The sequence below is a fragment of the Pseudophryne corroboree genome, chromosome 10 (assembly GCF_028390025.1).
Source record: "Pseudophryne corroboree isolate aPseCor3 chromosome 10, aPseCor3.hap2, whole genome shotgun sequence".
Taxonomy (NCBI): domain Eukaryota; kingdom Metazoa; phylum Chordata; class Amphibia; order Anura; family Myobatrachidae; genus Pseudophryne; species Pseudophryne corroboree.
The window spans coordinates 330,196,084-330,214,950 of record NC_086453.1 but is presented as its reverse complement, the minus strand read 5'-3'; the positions used below and the strand labels follow the sequence as shown (position 1 = coordinate 330,214,950).

The window sequence follows — 18,867 nt, the reverse complement described above, 5'->3', positions numbered from 1 at the left end:
GGGAGAGACAAATGAAAAGATGCTTAATAGGCATAAGAGAGACACTGGCACGGCAGCTGCTGCTGCTGCACGTGTGGGGCCTACACTTAATGATGTGTGACAGGGAAGAGCTGTAATCCGTAGTGCTGCAGTAGGTACAATGGGGAGGATGATACTGCGTCTGTGTGATATTAATATGTCAGTGCGGAATTGTGTAATGGCAGCTGTCACTGATGCATGAAGCGGTGTGGCGGTGCAGAGCCTGGTTCTGTTGGTGCTGTTACTGTCTACATAGAATGTAGTGGCGTAGGATGTGACAGGGGCATGGTTGCTATTGCTACATCACTGCACTCACCTTTGGCGTGTTTCCAAACCACCTTTGGAGGTGGGTACCCATCGACCGAACAATTCAAGACCCCAGCTTTGCCATAAATTCCATCCTGGTTGTTTGGCTGAACCACAAATCTGGGGGGAACTGTGACAAGATGGAACATATAAGCATCTCATTCACTGCAGAACACAGTACAACAGGCGGGTGTTTATAATGCATGTCATTACTGCAGAGGATTCAAGCTGCAGAGCATTTGTCTTGAAAGCAACATGAAAGGGTCAGACTGTTTTACCTCATAGGATCCGGTACGGCACTGAGCAAGACACAATTGCAGAACTTTCTAGAGCTTGCAGAGCATTAGACAACACATACTGTATTCTGTATTATGCCAAGTACTTTTCAAATGGTTACTCAGATGACTGCATGTCTTTCCCATGGACATGCAGAGCATTGCACTTCACTTACACAATCATACAGAGAACTGAATTTAATTCCCAGCATCATGCAGAGCAATGCACTCTTTACCACAGCGTAGAAAAATATCTGCATCTCAGTGGCGGTAATCAAGCAGCGCAATGCTCCTGACTAGCAGCATTGGGCACAGCACTGCATCTCACCCCATGCTCAGGGTCATAAAGGGCACTGCATCTCATTACCATAAACATGCAGAGCATTGCATCTCATTACCATAAACACGCAGAGCACTGCATCTCATTACCATAAACACGCAGAGCACTGCATCTCATTACCATAAACACGCAGAGCACTGCATGTCATTACCATAAACACGCAGAGCACTGCATCTCATTACCATAAACACGCAGAGCACTGCATCTCATTACCATAAACACGCAGGGCACTGCATCTCATTACCATAAACACGCAGAGCACTGCATCTCATTACCATAAACACGCAGAGCACTGCATCTCATTACCATAAACACGCAGATCACCGCATCTCATTACCATAAACACGCAGAGCACTGCCTCTCATTGCCATAAACACGCAGAGCACTGCATCTCATTACCATAAACACGCAGAGCACTGCATCTCATTACCATAAACACGCAGAGCACTGCATCTCATTACCATAAACACGCAGAGCACTGCCTTTCATTACCATAAACATGCAGAGCACTTCATCTCATTACCATAAACATGCAGAGCACTGCATCTCATTACCATAATCATGCAGATCACTGCATCTCATTACCATAAACATGCACAGCACTCCATCTCATTACCATAAACACGCCGAGCACTGCATCTCATTACCATAAACATGCAGAGCACTGCATCTCATTACCATAAACACGCAGAGCACTGCAACTCATTACCATAATCACGCAGAGCACTGCATCTCATTACCATAAACATGCACAGCACTCCATCTCATTACCATAAACACGCCGCGCACTGCATCTCATTACCATAAACATGCAGAGCACTGCATCTCATTACCATAAACACGCAAAGCACTGCATCTCATTACCATAATCACGCAGGACCCTACATATCAGTTTTGCTGTCATGTCGGGCATTGCTCCTCATTTCCAGCACTGTACAGCTGTCACAGCACCACATATACAGAGAATACTCCTCACTCCCTCCTAACAGAGGGTTCCTAAGTGTAAAATGTCCTGTACCCCATCATACCTTCCCCTGATCCGTCCTGTGATATTTATTCCCGGCAACAAGCTGGATGAATATTTATTAGTATGTGTCTCTGCTAATTAGATATTCATGATTATATCAACATGCAGCACTGAATCAAAAGCTCATCACATATTCATGCTTACATTACCACAGCACATTAAAAACTCCTTAAATCCACAGGGCCCATTAACCCTTTAGAAGCTGACACTCAGAAGTTTTCCTGGTATAAGTTTTTTTTTTTTACTCTCTACTATCCCCCTTTGTGTGGGGGGGGGGGCCTGCTCATCTCCTAAGCACTTAGCATACCTTCTCTTACACATTTATTATCCCTTGATACAGTGACAGAAACAGTAATTACTAATTATTTGATTAAATCTCCAGGATAGTAACTAGACACATACTTATAGAGGAACGCCATCCAAAACCTACAGTGTAGCCATCAGCCTCTGTCCCTTTAACTGTCTGGCAGAAATTACCCATCACTATCTCTGCTTCTTGCCACCACATGAACCACCAGATACTGCTAGATACAGCCTGTGATGTGCCGGGTGAGGAGCTGGCTGGATTCTTACACAGCACTGTTTGCAACTCCATGTCTCCAGGATGTTCATCCAAGCACAAGAAGCGTTGCAGAATTGGGGGGTCCACGAGTTCTCCTATGCTATAACAGGGGCTCCGTGGCATGTAACACCCACAGTTCTGTACAGATGAAGCCACGCTAATTGTGGCTCCGTCTGCGACTGGGTGCGCCTGGCGAGGCGTACCGCCGGGAACGAAAGGGATGCGTGTGCATCGTAGACGCGCTCGCGCCCCATTCACTTTGAACGTGAGCGTTTCTGTACGCTCGGCGACGGGCCGAGGCGCAGGCGCGCCTAGACACAATGCTCGCCCCTGCCTGTGATGCAGCCACGCTAGGGATGGCCATCGGTGGGGTGTCTATCGATGGTTTCCATCGATGGTACCATGGATGGTAACCATCGATGGTGAACCATCGATGGTTTGCACCACACGATGGTCACCACTGAAAGGTGCAGGCTGGACCACGGACCAGTGGAAAACCAGGGGCGGGGCTTAGCGGGTGTCGGGGTCCGAGCTAAGCTCTGTGTCCCGGCACCACATTCCATCGATGGAGGGAAACCATCTGGTTCTCCCCCATCGATGGCAAAAGTATTCTGCATCGGCCATAACCATCGATGATTTTGAATCATCGATGGTCGATGGCCATCCCTAAGCCACGCTCAATGAGCGTGGCTCCATCTGCAGGTTGGGAGTTGTTAACTAAAAAATTTATTTTGGTTGAGACTGGCCTTCAAGCTATTACAAAAAACTATATTCCATTCAAACTGAGACAAGGGGGTATATTTACTAAAAGTCAATTTGGGTCAATTTTGATCGATGTTTGGTCGAATTTTTGATCAATTTTGTGTTTCAGGGTCTAAATCTAAATCACACATTTATGGGATTTGTGACATCATAAAAAAAAATCAACTGTTAGTAAATGTGGGATTTAGGGGTATTATTATTATTATTATTATTATCCTTTATTTATATGGCGCCACAAGGGTTCCGCAGCGCCCAATTACAGAGTACATAAACAAATAATCAACCAGGAAAACAGCAACTTACAGTTGATGACAGTATAGGACAAGGACATGGTAAATAAACATAGTTACATCAACAGATGACACTGGAATAAGTATCAGGTGGCAGAAGACTGCTGGAGTTGATGCAGTTGAAGATTATTAAAGTAAGAAAGGATAAGCACATGAGGGAAGAGGGTCCTGCTCGTGAGAGCTTATATTCTAAAGGGGTATATTTACTAAAAGTCGATTTGGTCAATTTTGTAATACAGGTTCTAAATTTCACATTTACTAATAGAGGATATACATGTTTTTTTAAAACAATGTCAAAAACACAAATTTGATCAAAAATCTACCAAACATCGACCAAAAATCGACCAAAATCGACCCAAATAGACCTATAGTACTCCAAACTACATACTTATGCTGTAATTAACCACCATGTCGGGAAGGAAGGAGGGTGGCTTTGGGGGTGGGGGTGGGGGTGGGGTTCAGAAAAACAATGGAAACGATTCTATTAACCAAAGCCATAAGTATTACGGTTCCGGCATGTAAATATATCAATACCTTCCTTCTTTCCTTCCTTCAGGTGGCAGAAATGAAGTAGCAGCAACCACATGATGCCAAGGCAAGACTCTGTACCAGCTCGCTGGCATTAACCAGCCCAGTGTTACTCTACCACGTACGTTACTTCCTCCCTCCCTAACACCTCCACATAAAGTAACTCACTGTACTCTCATTTGCTGACTGCCGGAGGATGCACATAGGATTTTATTACGTTTTTACTAACTTTAATGGCTCATTAAAGTGAAACATTAATTACTCTAATAACAATATGTTATATAGCTGAAGAGGGAAAACTGGGTTTTAGAAATGTTTGATTAAAATATTGCTTATCCAGCATTTCCCAGTTTCCCATGGTAGAATGGCCTGTGGCCCATTGCATATATTTCAGTGTAAATCAGCCTAGAAACGTGTGTCAGCTCTCACTAAGGTTAACGAACCGCTGGACCTAAAGTATAAGTGATATAAGAGAACTATTAATAATCTAAACTGTAAAGCGCTGTGGAATATGCTGGAACTAGACAAATGTTAAAGAAAAAAAAGGTTTTATACATTGTTACATTTAGAATATCTCAGACTTGAAGATGTAAGAGACACAGTTGTGATTGTTGGGGGTGGGGAGACATAATGACCTCCCATCAGACCTGTCTCAAGAGTTTCCCAAACTCCACTATTGCAGTCCAGGTTTTTAGGATAACCATGCTTGAGCAGAGGTGAATTAATTAGAAGCTCAGCCAATTTGATTTAACCATCTGAACTGAACCATGGATAGCTTTAAAACCTGGAGTTTTGGAAACTCTGCCTGTCTGTCGGGGTTGGCCATCTTTTCAGAAGATAACTAGAAACAGGACAATGGCTTACATAAAGCTTCACAAAACACTACTATGAAGCTATCATCCATAACAGCTTTACCTATGTACATGTGAATATGGTAAGAATATCTTTCCTATAGGGCAACTTTCATTTTAGGTGTGGTGATCCAACAACTGAGCCAAGAACTGTGACTGAGGTCAAGCAGAATATTTATCAGGTTAGGTTTTCCGATATATGATGGACTTGGGAGTCTATTCATGAAGCAGTGAAAAAGGTGCAGAAATAAGCCAGTGGAGAAGTTGCCCATGGCAACCAATCAGCACTGAAGTAACATTTATAATTTGAATACTATACAATTGTATGGAGCAGCTGATTGGTTGCCATGGGCAACTTCTCCAAAGGGTCACTTCTCCACTTTTTTCACTGCTTCATGAATAGACCCCTTTATCTAACTCGTACATCGTGGACAGACAAATGCAAAAGTCTGTTGCCAGATACTGTGCCGTGTTCATCCGCCTTATTTTTTCACCTGCCCACCACTCACTTGCTCATCCCTCATTACTAGAGTTACTCTGCCCGGTATGAGTCTGTCCCGCACGGGCTGGCTCCTCTTACCTCGCACTATTAGCTGCCTCTCCCGGCTCACGGTGGCTGCATCATTACTCGCGATGCAAGTGTAGTTCCCATTATGCTTCAGAGATACGCTGGAGATCTGCAAGGAGCTCATGAATTCCTTGGTCTCAATGGTGATGCCGGATCCGGAGACAATAACCTGTCCATCCTTGCGCCAAGTGATACGGATCGGCATGTCTCCAGAGGACACCACACATGGGATATACAGTAGTTGACCGATGGAGGCCGGCGGGAACTCAAAGGGTTGAATAAGCGGGGGCACTGAGAGATAAGGAAAGACATGATTAATTATTAAACAGATAGATATATATACTAGCTGGAGTACCCGGCGTTCCCCGGGATTTTAAGAATGTCTGTTTACAAAAATAAATGTAAATATTAAACACACAGTATAAATAACATTGTAGATAGCTGAATACCCGTGCTTTGCTACGGGATGAGGATGGTAAATTAGAATGATAGTTGTTCGTTAAATTACTGTACGTTGGTTGGAGATCTAGTATATAGGCATATCTTGCTTGCCTGACGCACGTTGTGTAGTGGCCGGACCCCTTTTTTGTCCCCCAAGGGTCCCTGCTCTTCCCACTATACAACTCTCAACTGCCCCTGTCACATGCAGCCCTGTCATCACTGACATATCATGCATGTCCTAATATACTCTGTGCTGCTGGGGACCCTGCTCCTCCCACTATAGAACTCTCAGTCTGTGGCTTCCTGGTGCCTCCATTCCCCTCCTCACATAATGTCAGAGCCCCTGTGAGATGATCGATTTATTTACAGTTTCTTATATAGTGCAGCACATTATGTATCTCCTGATATACTCTGTGCTGCTGGGGGACCGTGTTACTTCCACTATATAACTCTCAGTGTGTGGGTTTGTGCTACCTGCATTCCCCTTCCCACATCATGTCACTGCCCCTGTCACATGCAGCCCTGTCATCACTGACATCATGCATGTCCTGATATAGTCTGTGCTAGTGGTGTGTTACCCCCACAGTGTTTGGTCCCAGAGTGTAAGTCATATGTGTAGCAAGTCTGGTGTAAATTGCTCCAGGCATTCCAGAGTTATGCTCTCTGCCGACATACTCTGTGCTGCTGTCCCACCCCTAGGTGTTTGTTCCCAGCTTGTAAATTATATGTGTACCAAGTTTGTTGTAAATTGGTCCAGGCATTCGGGAGTTATGCTGTCTCCTGAAATAAATAGTCTGTGCTGCTGTCTCACCCCTAGGGGTGCTAGGAGTGTCTAACCCCCACAGTAATTGTTTCCAGATTGAAGGCATATGTGTACCAATTTTTGAGTAGATTGTTCCAGCAATTCCGGAGTTATGCTGTCTCCTGATATACTCTGTGCTGCTGTCTCTCCCCCCCCCCCTCCCCCTAGGGGTGCTAGGGATTTCTAATTGTTTTAGTTGCCTCCGCCATGTTTTAATACGCTTATATGTAAAATTTCACGATCTTCGCTTGTAAAATGTGGATTTGTATAGAAAGACAGAAGGACAAATTTTTCACTTTTATATAGTAGATAGATATATATAGATATATCTGTTACTATATATATATATATATATATATATATATATATAGTAACATGTTATACCCTTTCACCGGTCTCCTGCAGCGGATCTACTTTAGGAATATTGGGGCAATGTAGAGCTGAATGTATGTCTGTATGCCGGGACTATTTTCAATCTTTTTGCAGTGTCCATGCCATACCTCCCAGCCGTCCTGATTCTGGGGGACAGTTCCACGTTTTAGGGAAGTGACCATCCCCCCCTCCGTCCTACCTATGACCTATAGTTTCCCACTGTGGCGGGAAGATTGGGAGACCCCCTCGCACTCACTGTTCTACTTAGCAGAGTAAGCGGTGTATAGGTGTCATGTGCATGTCTGCGGTCAGTGGAAAGAGGTACTGGGGGCATGCCCTGCAGCCCCAGAACCCCTATGCATGCCCGCAGTGTGACGAAGACAGGGGACATTGCAGTGGGTTTACATTACCCAGCAGGCCATGGAACCAAAAAATGTGCAAAGAGTCTTCCCCCGTATTATCAAAATGACGCTGGATTTTGGAGAAATGAGAAAAGTTCTTCATATATATATATATATATATATATATATATATATATACATACAGGTCTTTTTGTCATTAACAGGCAGCCATATGGACAATGGTTATTGGAATCGATGAAGTTGTACAGAATGGGGAGACAAATTTAAGGATCAGTTTGCGATTAGTCGCAAACTGCGCATGCGCAATGTACGCAGCGCGCCTGCGCCAAGTAAATTAGCTCAAAAGTTTGGTATTTTACTTTCGGCGTAGCAAAGTTTTTTAATCGTTCTGCTGATCATAATGTAATTGACAGGAAGTGGGTGTTTCTGGGCGGAAACTGACCGTTTTCTGGGAGTGTGCGGAAAAACACAGGCGTTTCAGGGAAAAACGCGGGAGTGTCTGGAGAAACGGGGGAGTGGCTGGGCGAACGCTGGGCGTGTGTGTGACGTCAAACCAGGAACGAAACGGCCTGAGCTGATCGCAGTGTAGGAGTAGGTCTGGAGCTACTCAGAAACTGCTAAGAAATTTTTATTCGCAATTCTGCTAATCTTTCGTTCGCAATTCTGCTAAGCTAATATACACTCCCAGAGGGCGGCGGCTTAGCGTGTGCAATGCTGCTAAAAGCAGCTAGCGAGCGAACAACTCGGAATCACCCCCAATGGCCCTAATTCAGACCTGATCGCAGCAGCAAACTTTTTCTCTAATGGGCAAAACCATGGGCCTAATTCAGACCCGATCGCTGCTGTGTTTTCGCACAGCGGGCAATCGGGTCTGAACTGCGCATGCGTATGTACCGCAATGCGCAGGCGTGCTGGTCTGCAGCGACGGGGAGCACCAGGCAGCGGCGAACAAAACAATCGCACGGGTGATTGCAAGGTGACTGACAGGAAGAGGCCGTTTGTGGTTGGCAAATGACCGTTTTAGAGGAGTGTCCAGAAAAACGCAGGAGGATCCAGACGTTTGGAGGGAGGGTTTCCGACGGCAGCTCCAGCCCCGATTATCGCAACTTTTGTTTGTGCAGCTCTCTGCACATGTGATTGCACCCCTGCACAGCAAATTCGCCCTCCCCCTGGCGGCGACTACCTGATCGCAGGGATGCAAAAAACACACCCTAGCGATCAGGTCTGAATTACCCCCCATGTGCACTGCAGGTGGGGCAGATGTAACATGTGCAGAGAGAGTTAGATTTGGGTGGGATATGTTCAAACTGAAATCTAAATTGCAGTGTAAAAATAAAGCAGCCAGTATTTACGGTATCCGGACTCCAGGTCGACAACAAAAAAGTCGACACACCTTAGGTTGCCGCCAATTGGTCAACACACCTTATGTCGACATGGACAAAAGGTTGACATGGAAAAAGGTCGACATGAGTTTTTCACAATTTCTTTCTTTTTTTGGAACCTTTTCATACTTATCGATCCACGTGGCCTACGATTGGAGCGGTAATCTGTGCCGAGCAAAGGGGTAGCAGAGCGAAAGCACCATGCCTGAAGCTGCGAGGGGACGCGGTGCACTAATTGGGGTTCCCGGTCACTCTACGAAGAAAATTACACCAAAAAAAACATTAAAAACTCATGTCGACCTTTTTCCATGTCGACCTTGTTCCTGTTGACCTTTTGTTCATGGCGACCTAAGGTGTGTCGACCAATTGGCGTCGACCTAAGGTGTGTCGACCTTTTTGTTGTCGACCTGGAGTCCCAGATCCAGTATTTACCCTGCACAGAAACAAAATAACCCACCCAAATCTAACTCTCTCTGCACATGTTACATCTGCCCCCCCTGCAGTGCACATGGGGGATAAGTCAGACCTGGTCGCAAGCAGGCGTTTTGTTTTTTTGCACTGCTGCGACCAGGTAATTGCCGCGTACAGGGGGGAGGGAGTAATCGCTGTGCAGGGGTGCGAATGCATGTGTGCAGTCTCTGCACGGCTCAGGACTTACTCTTCCAGTGCGATGATCCGGCCTGGAGCTGACGTCAGGAACCCTCCCTACAAACGGGTGGACACGCCTGCGTTTCTCCGGACACTCCTAGGAAACGGGCAGTTGACACTCACAAACGGCCTCTTCCTGTCAATCTTCTTGCGATCACCGGTGCCATCACTTCCTTCGGCCATCCCGTCGCTGTCCTTCACTCCCCGTCGCTGGGTGGACCTCGCGACTGCGCACTGCGGTGCATGCGCAGTTCATACCCGATCGCTGCTGAGCGAAAACGCACAGCAGCTATCGGGTCTGCATTACCCCCATGGTTTTGCCCATTACAGAAAGATTTTGCTGCTGCCATCAGGTCTGAATAAGGCCCAATGAACGCTGTATTGTGAATAGGATATGTGGTTATTGAAAGGGTTCTAAGGTTGTATAAGATAAGCATGTGATTTGTGATTGCACACTGTTACATAGGAAACCTCATAAATGCATAAAGATAGCACGTGCGTTATCACGGAGTTATTAGCTGAAGCACAAGTACAGTAGATGTACTGCACATGATTGCATATACAGGTACAAGCGCAACAGTGCAGACACACACAGGAAGCCGTGCACAATCTCAGTCTGGCTCTCTCTATTCATTAGGAAGAATCTCTCCCCGGGTGCTCCTGAATAATTGATGCGCTGGAGAAGCTTTTAAGTCTCCGGCAGATCTGGGAGACCACGACAGACGCATTGCTTTTTAAAAGCCAACAAACACTACGGAAAACAGCGAGCTGAGGATCTGAGTAAAGGGCAGGGCATTAATACGCTGTGTTTACACAGCAATTCCCTGTGCTGAAGCTTGTCAGAGAAACAGATCAGGGGTGAGGAGGGGTAGTAAGCGGAGGCGCTGCGATGTGGAGGACAGAGCGAGAGCAATGCATCGCAGATCCGGCCGTTGTATGGGGCGGCAGGGGTAAACCTTGCACCGGGTAACACGTAGTACAATTGTTATATTCCCCTACCAGAAAACACTTTGCCCTATACAGTTGTAGCAGTTTTGCTATGTGCTGGCTCAACAAAAAGTGACTTTTGTTTATATTTGTTAGTCTATACCAGGCATGTCCAAACTGTGGCCCTCCAGCTGTTGAGAAACTACACATCCCAGCATGCCCTGACACAGCTTTAGCATTCTTTGACAGCAAAACTGTGTCAGGGCATGCTGGGATATGTAGTTTCACAACAGCTGGAGGGCCGCAGTTTGGACATGGCTGGTATATACAGATAAATAACAAGTGGACTTTTATATTATTTAGAGGACAGCGACATGTTGTATAATAATACAGTTTAAACGCCTGATTGTTATAGATGTGTAAAAAAAAAAGTACTTTCAGGGGGAGGTGTATCAAACTTTGGAGAGAGATAAGGTGTAGAGAGAGAGAAAAAAGGACCAAGCAATTGAACATTGACAGTTAGGAGCTGATTGGTTGGAACATCTCCCACACAATATCGGAAAGAAAATAATACACCCCTGTATCCCTTGATTCATGCCCAGGTAATATACTGTACATGTGTGCAAATAAGATATGTACGATAGGTGAGTGTGTGACAAAGGTCCGTCTGTGTACATCATTACCTCATAAGTCACTGCCTAGTCTGCCAATCACATTCTGCCCCCATACATGTAATATGTCCTCTGACCTTTGACAGTGATGTGGACGCTCTGGCTGATAGACAGCTGGGGCTGGATGAGGACACTACACAAGTATTCTCCTTCGTCCATTCCCTTTTGAACATCACTCAGCATCAACGTCCCATTCTCGAACACCACCTGCCTGTGGTTGTCAGGCAACAGTAGGGAATCTTTGTACCAACTGATGAAGTAGTAGGGGTAACCGATCACCCGGCAGTGGATGAAGCTGTCTCTTCCTGCCACTGCCGTCAGGTTCTTCATGGTCCGGATACTAGGCGGTCCTGGAGTGAGGTGCAAGCAACGTACATTAGGTGGACACAAACCCAGAAGACACATCACAGTTAGGGGCAAGACCTTTAATGGCCAAGGTATGGGAAAAGACAAAGACAAACACCCCAGAGAGCAGTAAAAGACATGTACACAGAAAGCGTTATACAGAGAGAGAGGTATACAGGGGAACGGGCAAGAGGCCCTGAAAAGAAAAGTCAAAGCAAGGGTTATGATATATGGAGGAGAACAATGGTACAGAGATGAGTGCGTATGTTTGATTTCGGGGCATGCGCAGTGCAAAAATCCGCAAGATTATTTCACTGTATGTATTAAAGGCTTCATAACTTGTGAGAGGAGGATAGTAGTTCCTTTTACATTTTGTCACTGTTAAGACATAAAACACTGTTGTTTGAGAGGGAATATATGGTTCCCACCCACTCAGTGCAGTGTGCTCAGTGGTGGAAGTAATGAGTGAGGGGCCCAGGAGAAAAAAATATACTCCACTGTCACACTCCAAGTTTATAATATGCCACATGGCAGTGGGTGATAGGGGGAGGCAGTGGGTAATGGGGGGAGGCAGTTAGTGACAGAGGTACAAGCACACAGTACTGTGTGGTGCAGAGAACGGGGGGGGGGGGGGGGGGAGTACCTTGGTGGGGACGGGAGCACATCAGCTCTGTCTGCGAGAGTAGTACAGCCCCCTGTGCATTCCTCGGTTCGCAATTGGTCAGGCAGGCACTGGCCATGAGCTGCCTCTGATTCACAGACGGCAGGGTCCCCTATCAGTCTGGCTCAGATGGCAAACGCAGATGCACACACACACAAGAAAAGAGCCGCTTCAATGTGGTAAGGGACAGGTCCCTCAAGTGGTGGAGCCCACCCTGATCCCAGAGCTCGTTCCAACACTGATCACAGTGGTCAGGTGACAGGCCTGGGGAAAACTTATTGCTGGTCTGGGCATCGGTGGGCCCCTTAATCCCCAGGAATCTCAGGGCAGGCACCTACTGCACCACAGGTAGTTCCGCCTCTGAGTGTGCTATTTTCCAGAAGAGACAGATGGCCGGTTAGTCCCTGCCCTTGGGTCATCCTACCACATTCCATGCCCCCGTATAGAGGCACCAGTGCATTAATTCAATGACTATAATAATAATTACTACATATTCACTTTAAGGCAGGCATGTCCAAACTGCGGCCCTCCAGCAGTTGTGAAACTACACATCCCAGCATGCCCCGACACAGCTTTAGCATTCTCTGACAGCAAAACTGTGTCAGGGCATGCTGGGATATGTAGTTTCACAACAGCTGGAGGGCCGCAGTTTGGACATGCCTGCTTTAAGGCATTGATGGTTGGACTGATACACCTCAGGCGCTGCACGGTCCCACCTCTAACCTTGACCATTAAGGTGTCTCCCTGACACTGCGGGAGAGTAGTCATGTTATGAAGAAAGAGTGCACAGTTCTGGCGTGAATCAGACGTCCATCCAAGACATTAAACTAAACGGGACATTTATCAAAAGCTGTGTTTTACTGGCATCAATAGAAAGCACCTGCACAAGTACACAACAAACAAGTAATGAAGCAGATTTTGTCAAAATATGAAGCCTTTTCCCCACAAAACTGCGGGATTTAAAGTTTTCATGTCATTGTTAATTCCGTGCGTCACAGCAAGTGGAGGAAAGTACGTCTGCCAACAACTGGTTAGTGTACCTGAGCTGAGTGTGAAATTATAATCCATTTACCAGCGGTGATCCTTTGATTATCGCTGGTAAATGATACAAATAAAATGAGCATACATACCCAGAAATACTGACTTAAAAAACTAAGGCCCTCATTCCGAGTCGTTCGCTCGGTAATTTTCTTCGCATCGCAGTGAAATTCCGCTTAGTATGCATGCGCAATATTCGCACTGCGACTGCGCCAAGTAATTTTACAATGAAGATAGTATTTTTACTCACGGCTTTTTCTTCGCTCTGGCGAACGTAGTGTGATTGACAGGAAATGGGTGTTACTGGGCGGAAACACGGCGTTTTCGGGGCGTGTGGATAAAAACGCTACCGTTTCCGGAAAAAACGCAGGAGTGGCCGGAGAAACGGGGGAGTGTCTAGGCGAACGCTGGGTGTGTTTATGACGTCAAACCAGGAACGACAAGCACTGAACTGAACGCAGATGCCGAGTAAGTCTGAAGCTACTCTGAAACTGCTAAGTAGTTTGTAATCGCAATATTGCGAATACATCGGTCGCAATTTTAAGAAGCTAAGATACACTCCCAGTAGGCGTAGGCTTAGCGTGAGCAACTCTGCTAAATTCGCCTTGCGAGCGATCAACTCGGAATGAGGGCCTAAGATTTTTCCTAAAAACAATACTACTAATCTCACTATGGGGGAGGTGTATCAAACCTTCTAAAGAGGAAATGTGGAGAAGCTGCCAACCAATCCGCTTCTGTCACTTAATAGACAGCAGTAGATAAATGATAGCTCAAATCTGATTGGTTAAATGCAATGCATACGTACGTACATCTAGCACATGCTCTAACATCGATGTTGCAGCACCAGTTTCCATGTATATCATGGGATATTGCACCTGCTAACGTGTATTATGAAGATAATATAACTCAGGAGGCGTTCCAGGACTGTATAAAGACACAAGGCTGCAGCCCGAGGGCTTTTATACCTCACATTTTTATAACAATTTATTGCAGGAAACTTTTTATTCCCCATAATATTCCAAAGAAGAAAGAAGAAGATTGCTGTCTCTTGGGCGCACAGAGAGGAATTATTCATTACATTAAAGCATAACTTTTCTCGCAGTTACGTTTTAATGTAATTAATAATTCCTTTCTGTGCGCCCAAGAGACTGCACTCTTCCTCTTTGTTCTTTGTGATACTGTAACCAATACTGTAGTTGGCAGCAGCCCGTCGAGAGAGAATGAATCAAGTAAATACAGGGGAATCTAACGGAACAAATATAATATACACAATCCTTTCTCAAACTATTCCTCATAATACACATTTCCTCACAATAAAGTACAATAGTTTTCCCCCCGACTGACGTGGGCAGCTGGGAGATTGTATGAAGCAACTCGCATTGAATTGTGCCATCCTAGCCCCGTCCCCTACTGTAACATGCCATGGCTTTTAACGGCAAGGAATCAGGTACTGGGCCATCTTCATGTATAGTCACACTGGGTAGCTGCCCAGGGCCCCCCAATTCTAGGAGCCTCCAATCAGGTGCGGGTGGTGGGCACATAACCAGAGCAGCAAAACAGCATTCTCTACCTGTCTCCCAGGATGCAGCAAGACCGTGAATAGCTGTCAGGATGCTGATTGGTGGAGCTATCCACCAATCAGAGTTCTGTCAGCCATTCACCATAGTGAAACATGTGGAGAGACAGTAAGGGGGCCGCAGGAGGGGCATGTTATTTATTTATTCATTTTTTTATTTGGTTCCCGTGAATGGGTGTGTATGGGACGCAGTACATTGCTTTGCCCAGGGCATGCCCAGGGCATGCAATGCTGTTAAGACAGCCCTGATCAGGCCACGATGATGAGAATGCCCGGTCAGGCCCTCCGCCCATCCGAGACTCTTCCAGATGGGGTCTTTGTAATGTCTGCCAGTTTAGGGTGGGTTAATTAATAAAGGTCACTATGCAGACTGAGGGGCCTATTTATTAACATTATTTTTACATTGTTTTCACACCTGTTTCACATTATTTTAGTATCACTTGAATGTATTAGAGGGCATTAGGAGCAGTTTTCATGAAAAACTGCTCCAAACCCTTTATTTGTCATTTAGTAATCCACATCGCATTCCCCATACTTATAATGGGAAATGCAGGTGGTCATTCCGAGTTGTTCGCTCGGTAATTTTCTTCGCATCGCAGCGATTTTCCGCTAATTGCGCATGCGCAATATTCGCACTGCGACTGCGCCAAGTAAATTTGCTATGAAGATTGGTATTTTACTCACGGCATTACGAGGTTTTTTCTCCCAGTAGGCGGCGGCTTAGCGTGTGCAATGCTGCTAAAAGCAGCTTGCGAGCGAACAACTCGGAATGAGGGCCGCAGTGTGGCCGAATTTACTTAAAAAAAAAAAAAATTTTTAAAATACCGCAGTGTGCCCTGTGATAATCTCACCAGCTCAGGCCGGTGAGATCACAGGGCAGCACTGCAATGTACACCCTTTGCCCAGCTTTCTCTGCCCTTGGCCCTGGGACCTGGCTCCAGTGATCAGCTATGTGTGTCCGATGGACACACAAGCTGATCACTTGTAAAAAAAAACAGGGGGAAAAAGAAAAAAAAGAAAAGAAAAAAAAAAAACATACTCACTTGCCCAGGGAGCCTGTGTACGCTGCTCCAGTGAGCGTCGGTTCCCCCATATGCTGCGCTGTGACCCGGGTGCAGTAAAGTGATGCTGCAAAGTGGCAGCGCACTTTACAGCACCGGGGGTCAAAGCGCAGAAGAAGGACCCGGCGCCCTGCAGCGCTCACTGGAGCAGCGGACACCGTCTCCTGGACTGGTAAGTATGAATCCGGGGGGGTGCTTTATCTGGAGTGGGGGTTGTCGTGACGGGGGGTTACCTGGCAGTGGCGGTAGTGACAGGCGGCGGTGCATGCGCAGCAGAACATCAGAACGCAAGCACTGCTCCTGCCTGCGGTAACTGATACATCCATGCAATGTACTCCATTATCGCAGTGCGAGTTTGGTCGAGTTTATCTTCTGTCATCCACATCATTATATGCGGATGGTGAGAAATAGGCCTCTGAGCCATGTTTACGGATCCAGGCGGGAGAGAGACTAAGGTCCTGATCCTGATGTGGTATTGCACAACCACAGACCCTGGGCTCAGCAGAAATGGGGATTGACATTCCCCCATTTAGTAGAGCAGACCTGGACGCTGTCCCCGCTCCGTGCCTCAAATGCCGCAGCGCATCAATCCTGCTGCGGCTAAGGAGGGGCTGCGAGCGATCACACAGGACCCATCCTACACCTGTGCAGCGCACCCACCATCGAATCTGTATGTTAACGCACTGACGTATTTATAATGGGTGCACACGGGGCCCCGGGGTCTAGGGGGGGCCCACATCGCACCCATTATTTTTAATACTTATCCTCCAGAGGCCCGCGGCGCAGCAGCAGTGCTGCAGAAATCAACAGTAAAATGGCGATGCACCATTTTCCCGGTGATCTGCGCATGCGCTCTAAACTCTGGGACAGCACTACCAGCTAGAGAGGGGTGGGCCTGGACGGATCCTGCACACGGGCCTCCTCCCCTCTAGAAACGCCCCGGTGTAAACGTAAACCATCGGGTTTGCATACAAATCCGGATCAGGACCACTGTTCTAGAGGCTGCAATTCGCCCCTGAACTACCGAGATTGTTACAGAATGGGGAACAGATTACTTGCACAATATCACTTTGTAGGTCAAATATGTCCAGGTGTTGCCTGGCACCAGGCCCGGCGCTACCCGCTCAGCAAAGGGACGCAAAGCAGGTAGGCGCCTGATTGGAGAGGCGCCTTCCTGCTCTGCATTCCTGTGCTGCGCTGCCCTGAGCCTGGCCTGACCCCCTGCTGCTGCCGCCTGCAAATGCAAACTGACAGGCAGCAGCGCCGTCCGTTTAAAGCCCTCCCTCCTTCCCTACAGAGGCATGATGAGCGGATGGAAGGTGGGCGGAGCTACACGGACTAAAGGGGGCGGGGTTACACGAACGAAAAGGGGCGGGGCTAAACGGGATCCCCAAGCTGAGGCAGATCCCTTCCCTCCAACCAGCCTGTGATACTGTAAGTGGATGGAAAAAAGGTGAGAGAAAGTGTGTGTGTGTATGTACTGTGTATGTACTGTCTGTATATATGTATATGTGTGTATGTATGTGTATATGTATGTGTGTATGTATGTATATGTGTTTGTGTGTGTATAAGTTTCACCTCTGCAGCTTGGGGGAGTGCATGGGCCAGCTGAGGGATCTGCACAGTGCTCAGATAAGTAAAGTACGTGTTTTACGTATTACACAGTCCATTTCTGGCTTGTACATGTGGGGGAAACTTAAACTAGCATTTTAGCACTTTACCTGAGTATGGGGTTGCAGTTGCAGCAGGATTATCATACAACTCCGATTCTGCCCTATAAACAAGTTGATGTCTAAACTCACTGCATGATGAATGAACGCCTCTATTTTCGGCCTATCCAGCATCCAGGTGGTATAAACAACAAACTTCGTATAAATCAATAAATCCCTACTGTATAAAGTCTGCTTATAATGCAGAGAACAGGGTGCAGGACACCTCCACCACAAGTTGGTATCAAGCTGCAAGCGCTTACAATCCCTTACTCATGCAGTATTTACCAGTTACTGGTAAACATAAGCAGAGTGAGGGAAGAATCTGTATAGATGTACGTTACAATGTCACACATCGGCTGATACAGCCACTTGTCTAAACTCGGCTCAGTTTGCCAATTGGGCTAAATAGTTGAATCATGTCTGGTTTTGCTGTGGCCTGTTAGTACACAGATGGATGATGACATGATAGATGATAATAGTCATCTTTCACCTGCATTTGCTAATATGCCCCCTCCTGCTCCCATCCTGTCCCCTCCTGCTCCTCACCACTGATCTTATCCTGCCCCCTCCGGATTGGCTGCAGGTCCACGGCGATTTGAAATAGTGGCGTTGTGGTCATAGGAGCCGCAGTGCCGCCAACCACAGCTTCCTCCTTGCACCGCCCTCTGCCTCCTCCTCTGCTACACCGCCGCCGCCCTCAGTCCTTCTCTGCACTTCAGTACCATGCCGACCACAGCCTCCTAATACACCGCACCGCAGACCACAGCATCCTCAGCACCGCCGCTGCTAAATAGGTAATCTTACCCTGATGCCTTTCTCTCTCCCTAGTCCCTATTGTATGCCCTTACTATCCCTCTCTCAGTCATGCTCCCTTTCCCTATGTCCCTGCTGTCACTTTCCCTCTTCCTGTCCCTGCTGTCACTTTCCCTCTCTCTCTCCCTGTCCCTGCTGTCACTCTCCCTGAATTTTGTCTCCATATGGCATCATTTGAATTTCGGCTCATTCTGTGTGCTATAATGTGAATTTCGGCTCATTCTGTGTGCTATAATGTGAATTTAGGCTCATTCTATGTGCTATTATTTGAATTTCGTCTCATACCGTGTGGTATACTGGGAATTTTGGCTCATTCTGTGTGCTATAATGTGAATTTCAGCTCATACCGTGTGGTATAATGTGAATTTCGGGTCCTACCGTGTGGTATAATGTGAATTTCGGCTCATTCTGTGTGTTATAATGTGAATTTCAGCTCATTCTGTGTGCTATAATGTGATTTTCGTCTCATTCTATGTGCGGTAAAATGTGAATAAGATTGTGCTACTGTGTGACATAATTTGAATTGGGG

The 18,867-nt window shown here is 46.6% G+C and overlaps 1 protein-coding gene across 5 annotated transcripts in view; it reads right to left on the bottom strand.

Moving 5' to 3' along the window:
• DSCAML1 (DS cell adhesion molecule like 1) overlaps window positions 1-18,867 on the bottom strand; it is a 392,568-nt gene that overhangs the window by 69,535 nt on the left and 304,166 nt on the right. For 3 of the 5 annotated variants that reach the window (XM_063943605.1, XM_063943606.1, XM_063943607.1), the window contains 3 exons: window positions 11,210-11,482; window positions 5,540-5,818; window positions 335-454 (listed from right to left, as the gene is read on the bottom strand). In XM_063943605.1, coding sequence (XP_063799675.1) covers window positions 335-454; window positions 5,540-5,818; window positions 11,210-11,482 — 672 coding nt within the window. Of the gene's footprint in view, window positions 1-334; window positions 455-5,539; window positions 5,819-11,209; window positions 11,483-18,867 lie in introns of those variants that run through there. The other 2 variants (XM_063943608.1, XM_063943609.1) reach the window with 2 other exon arrangements.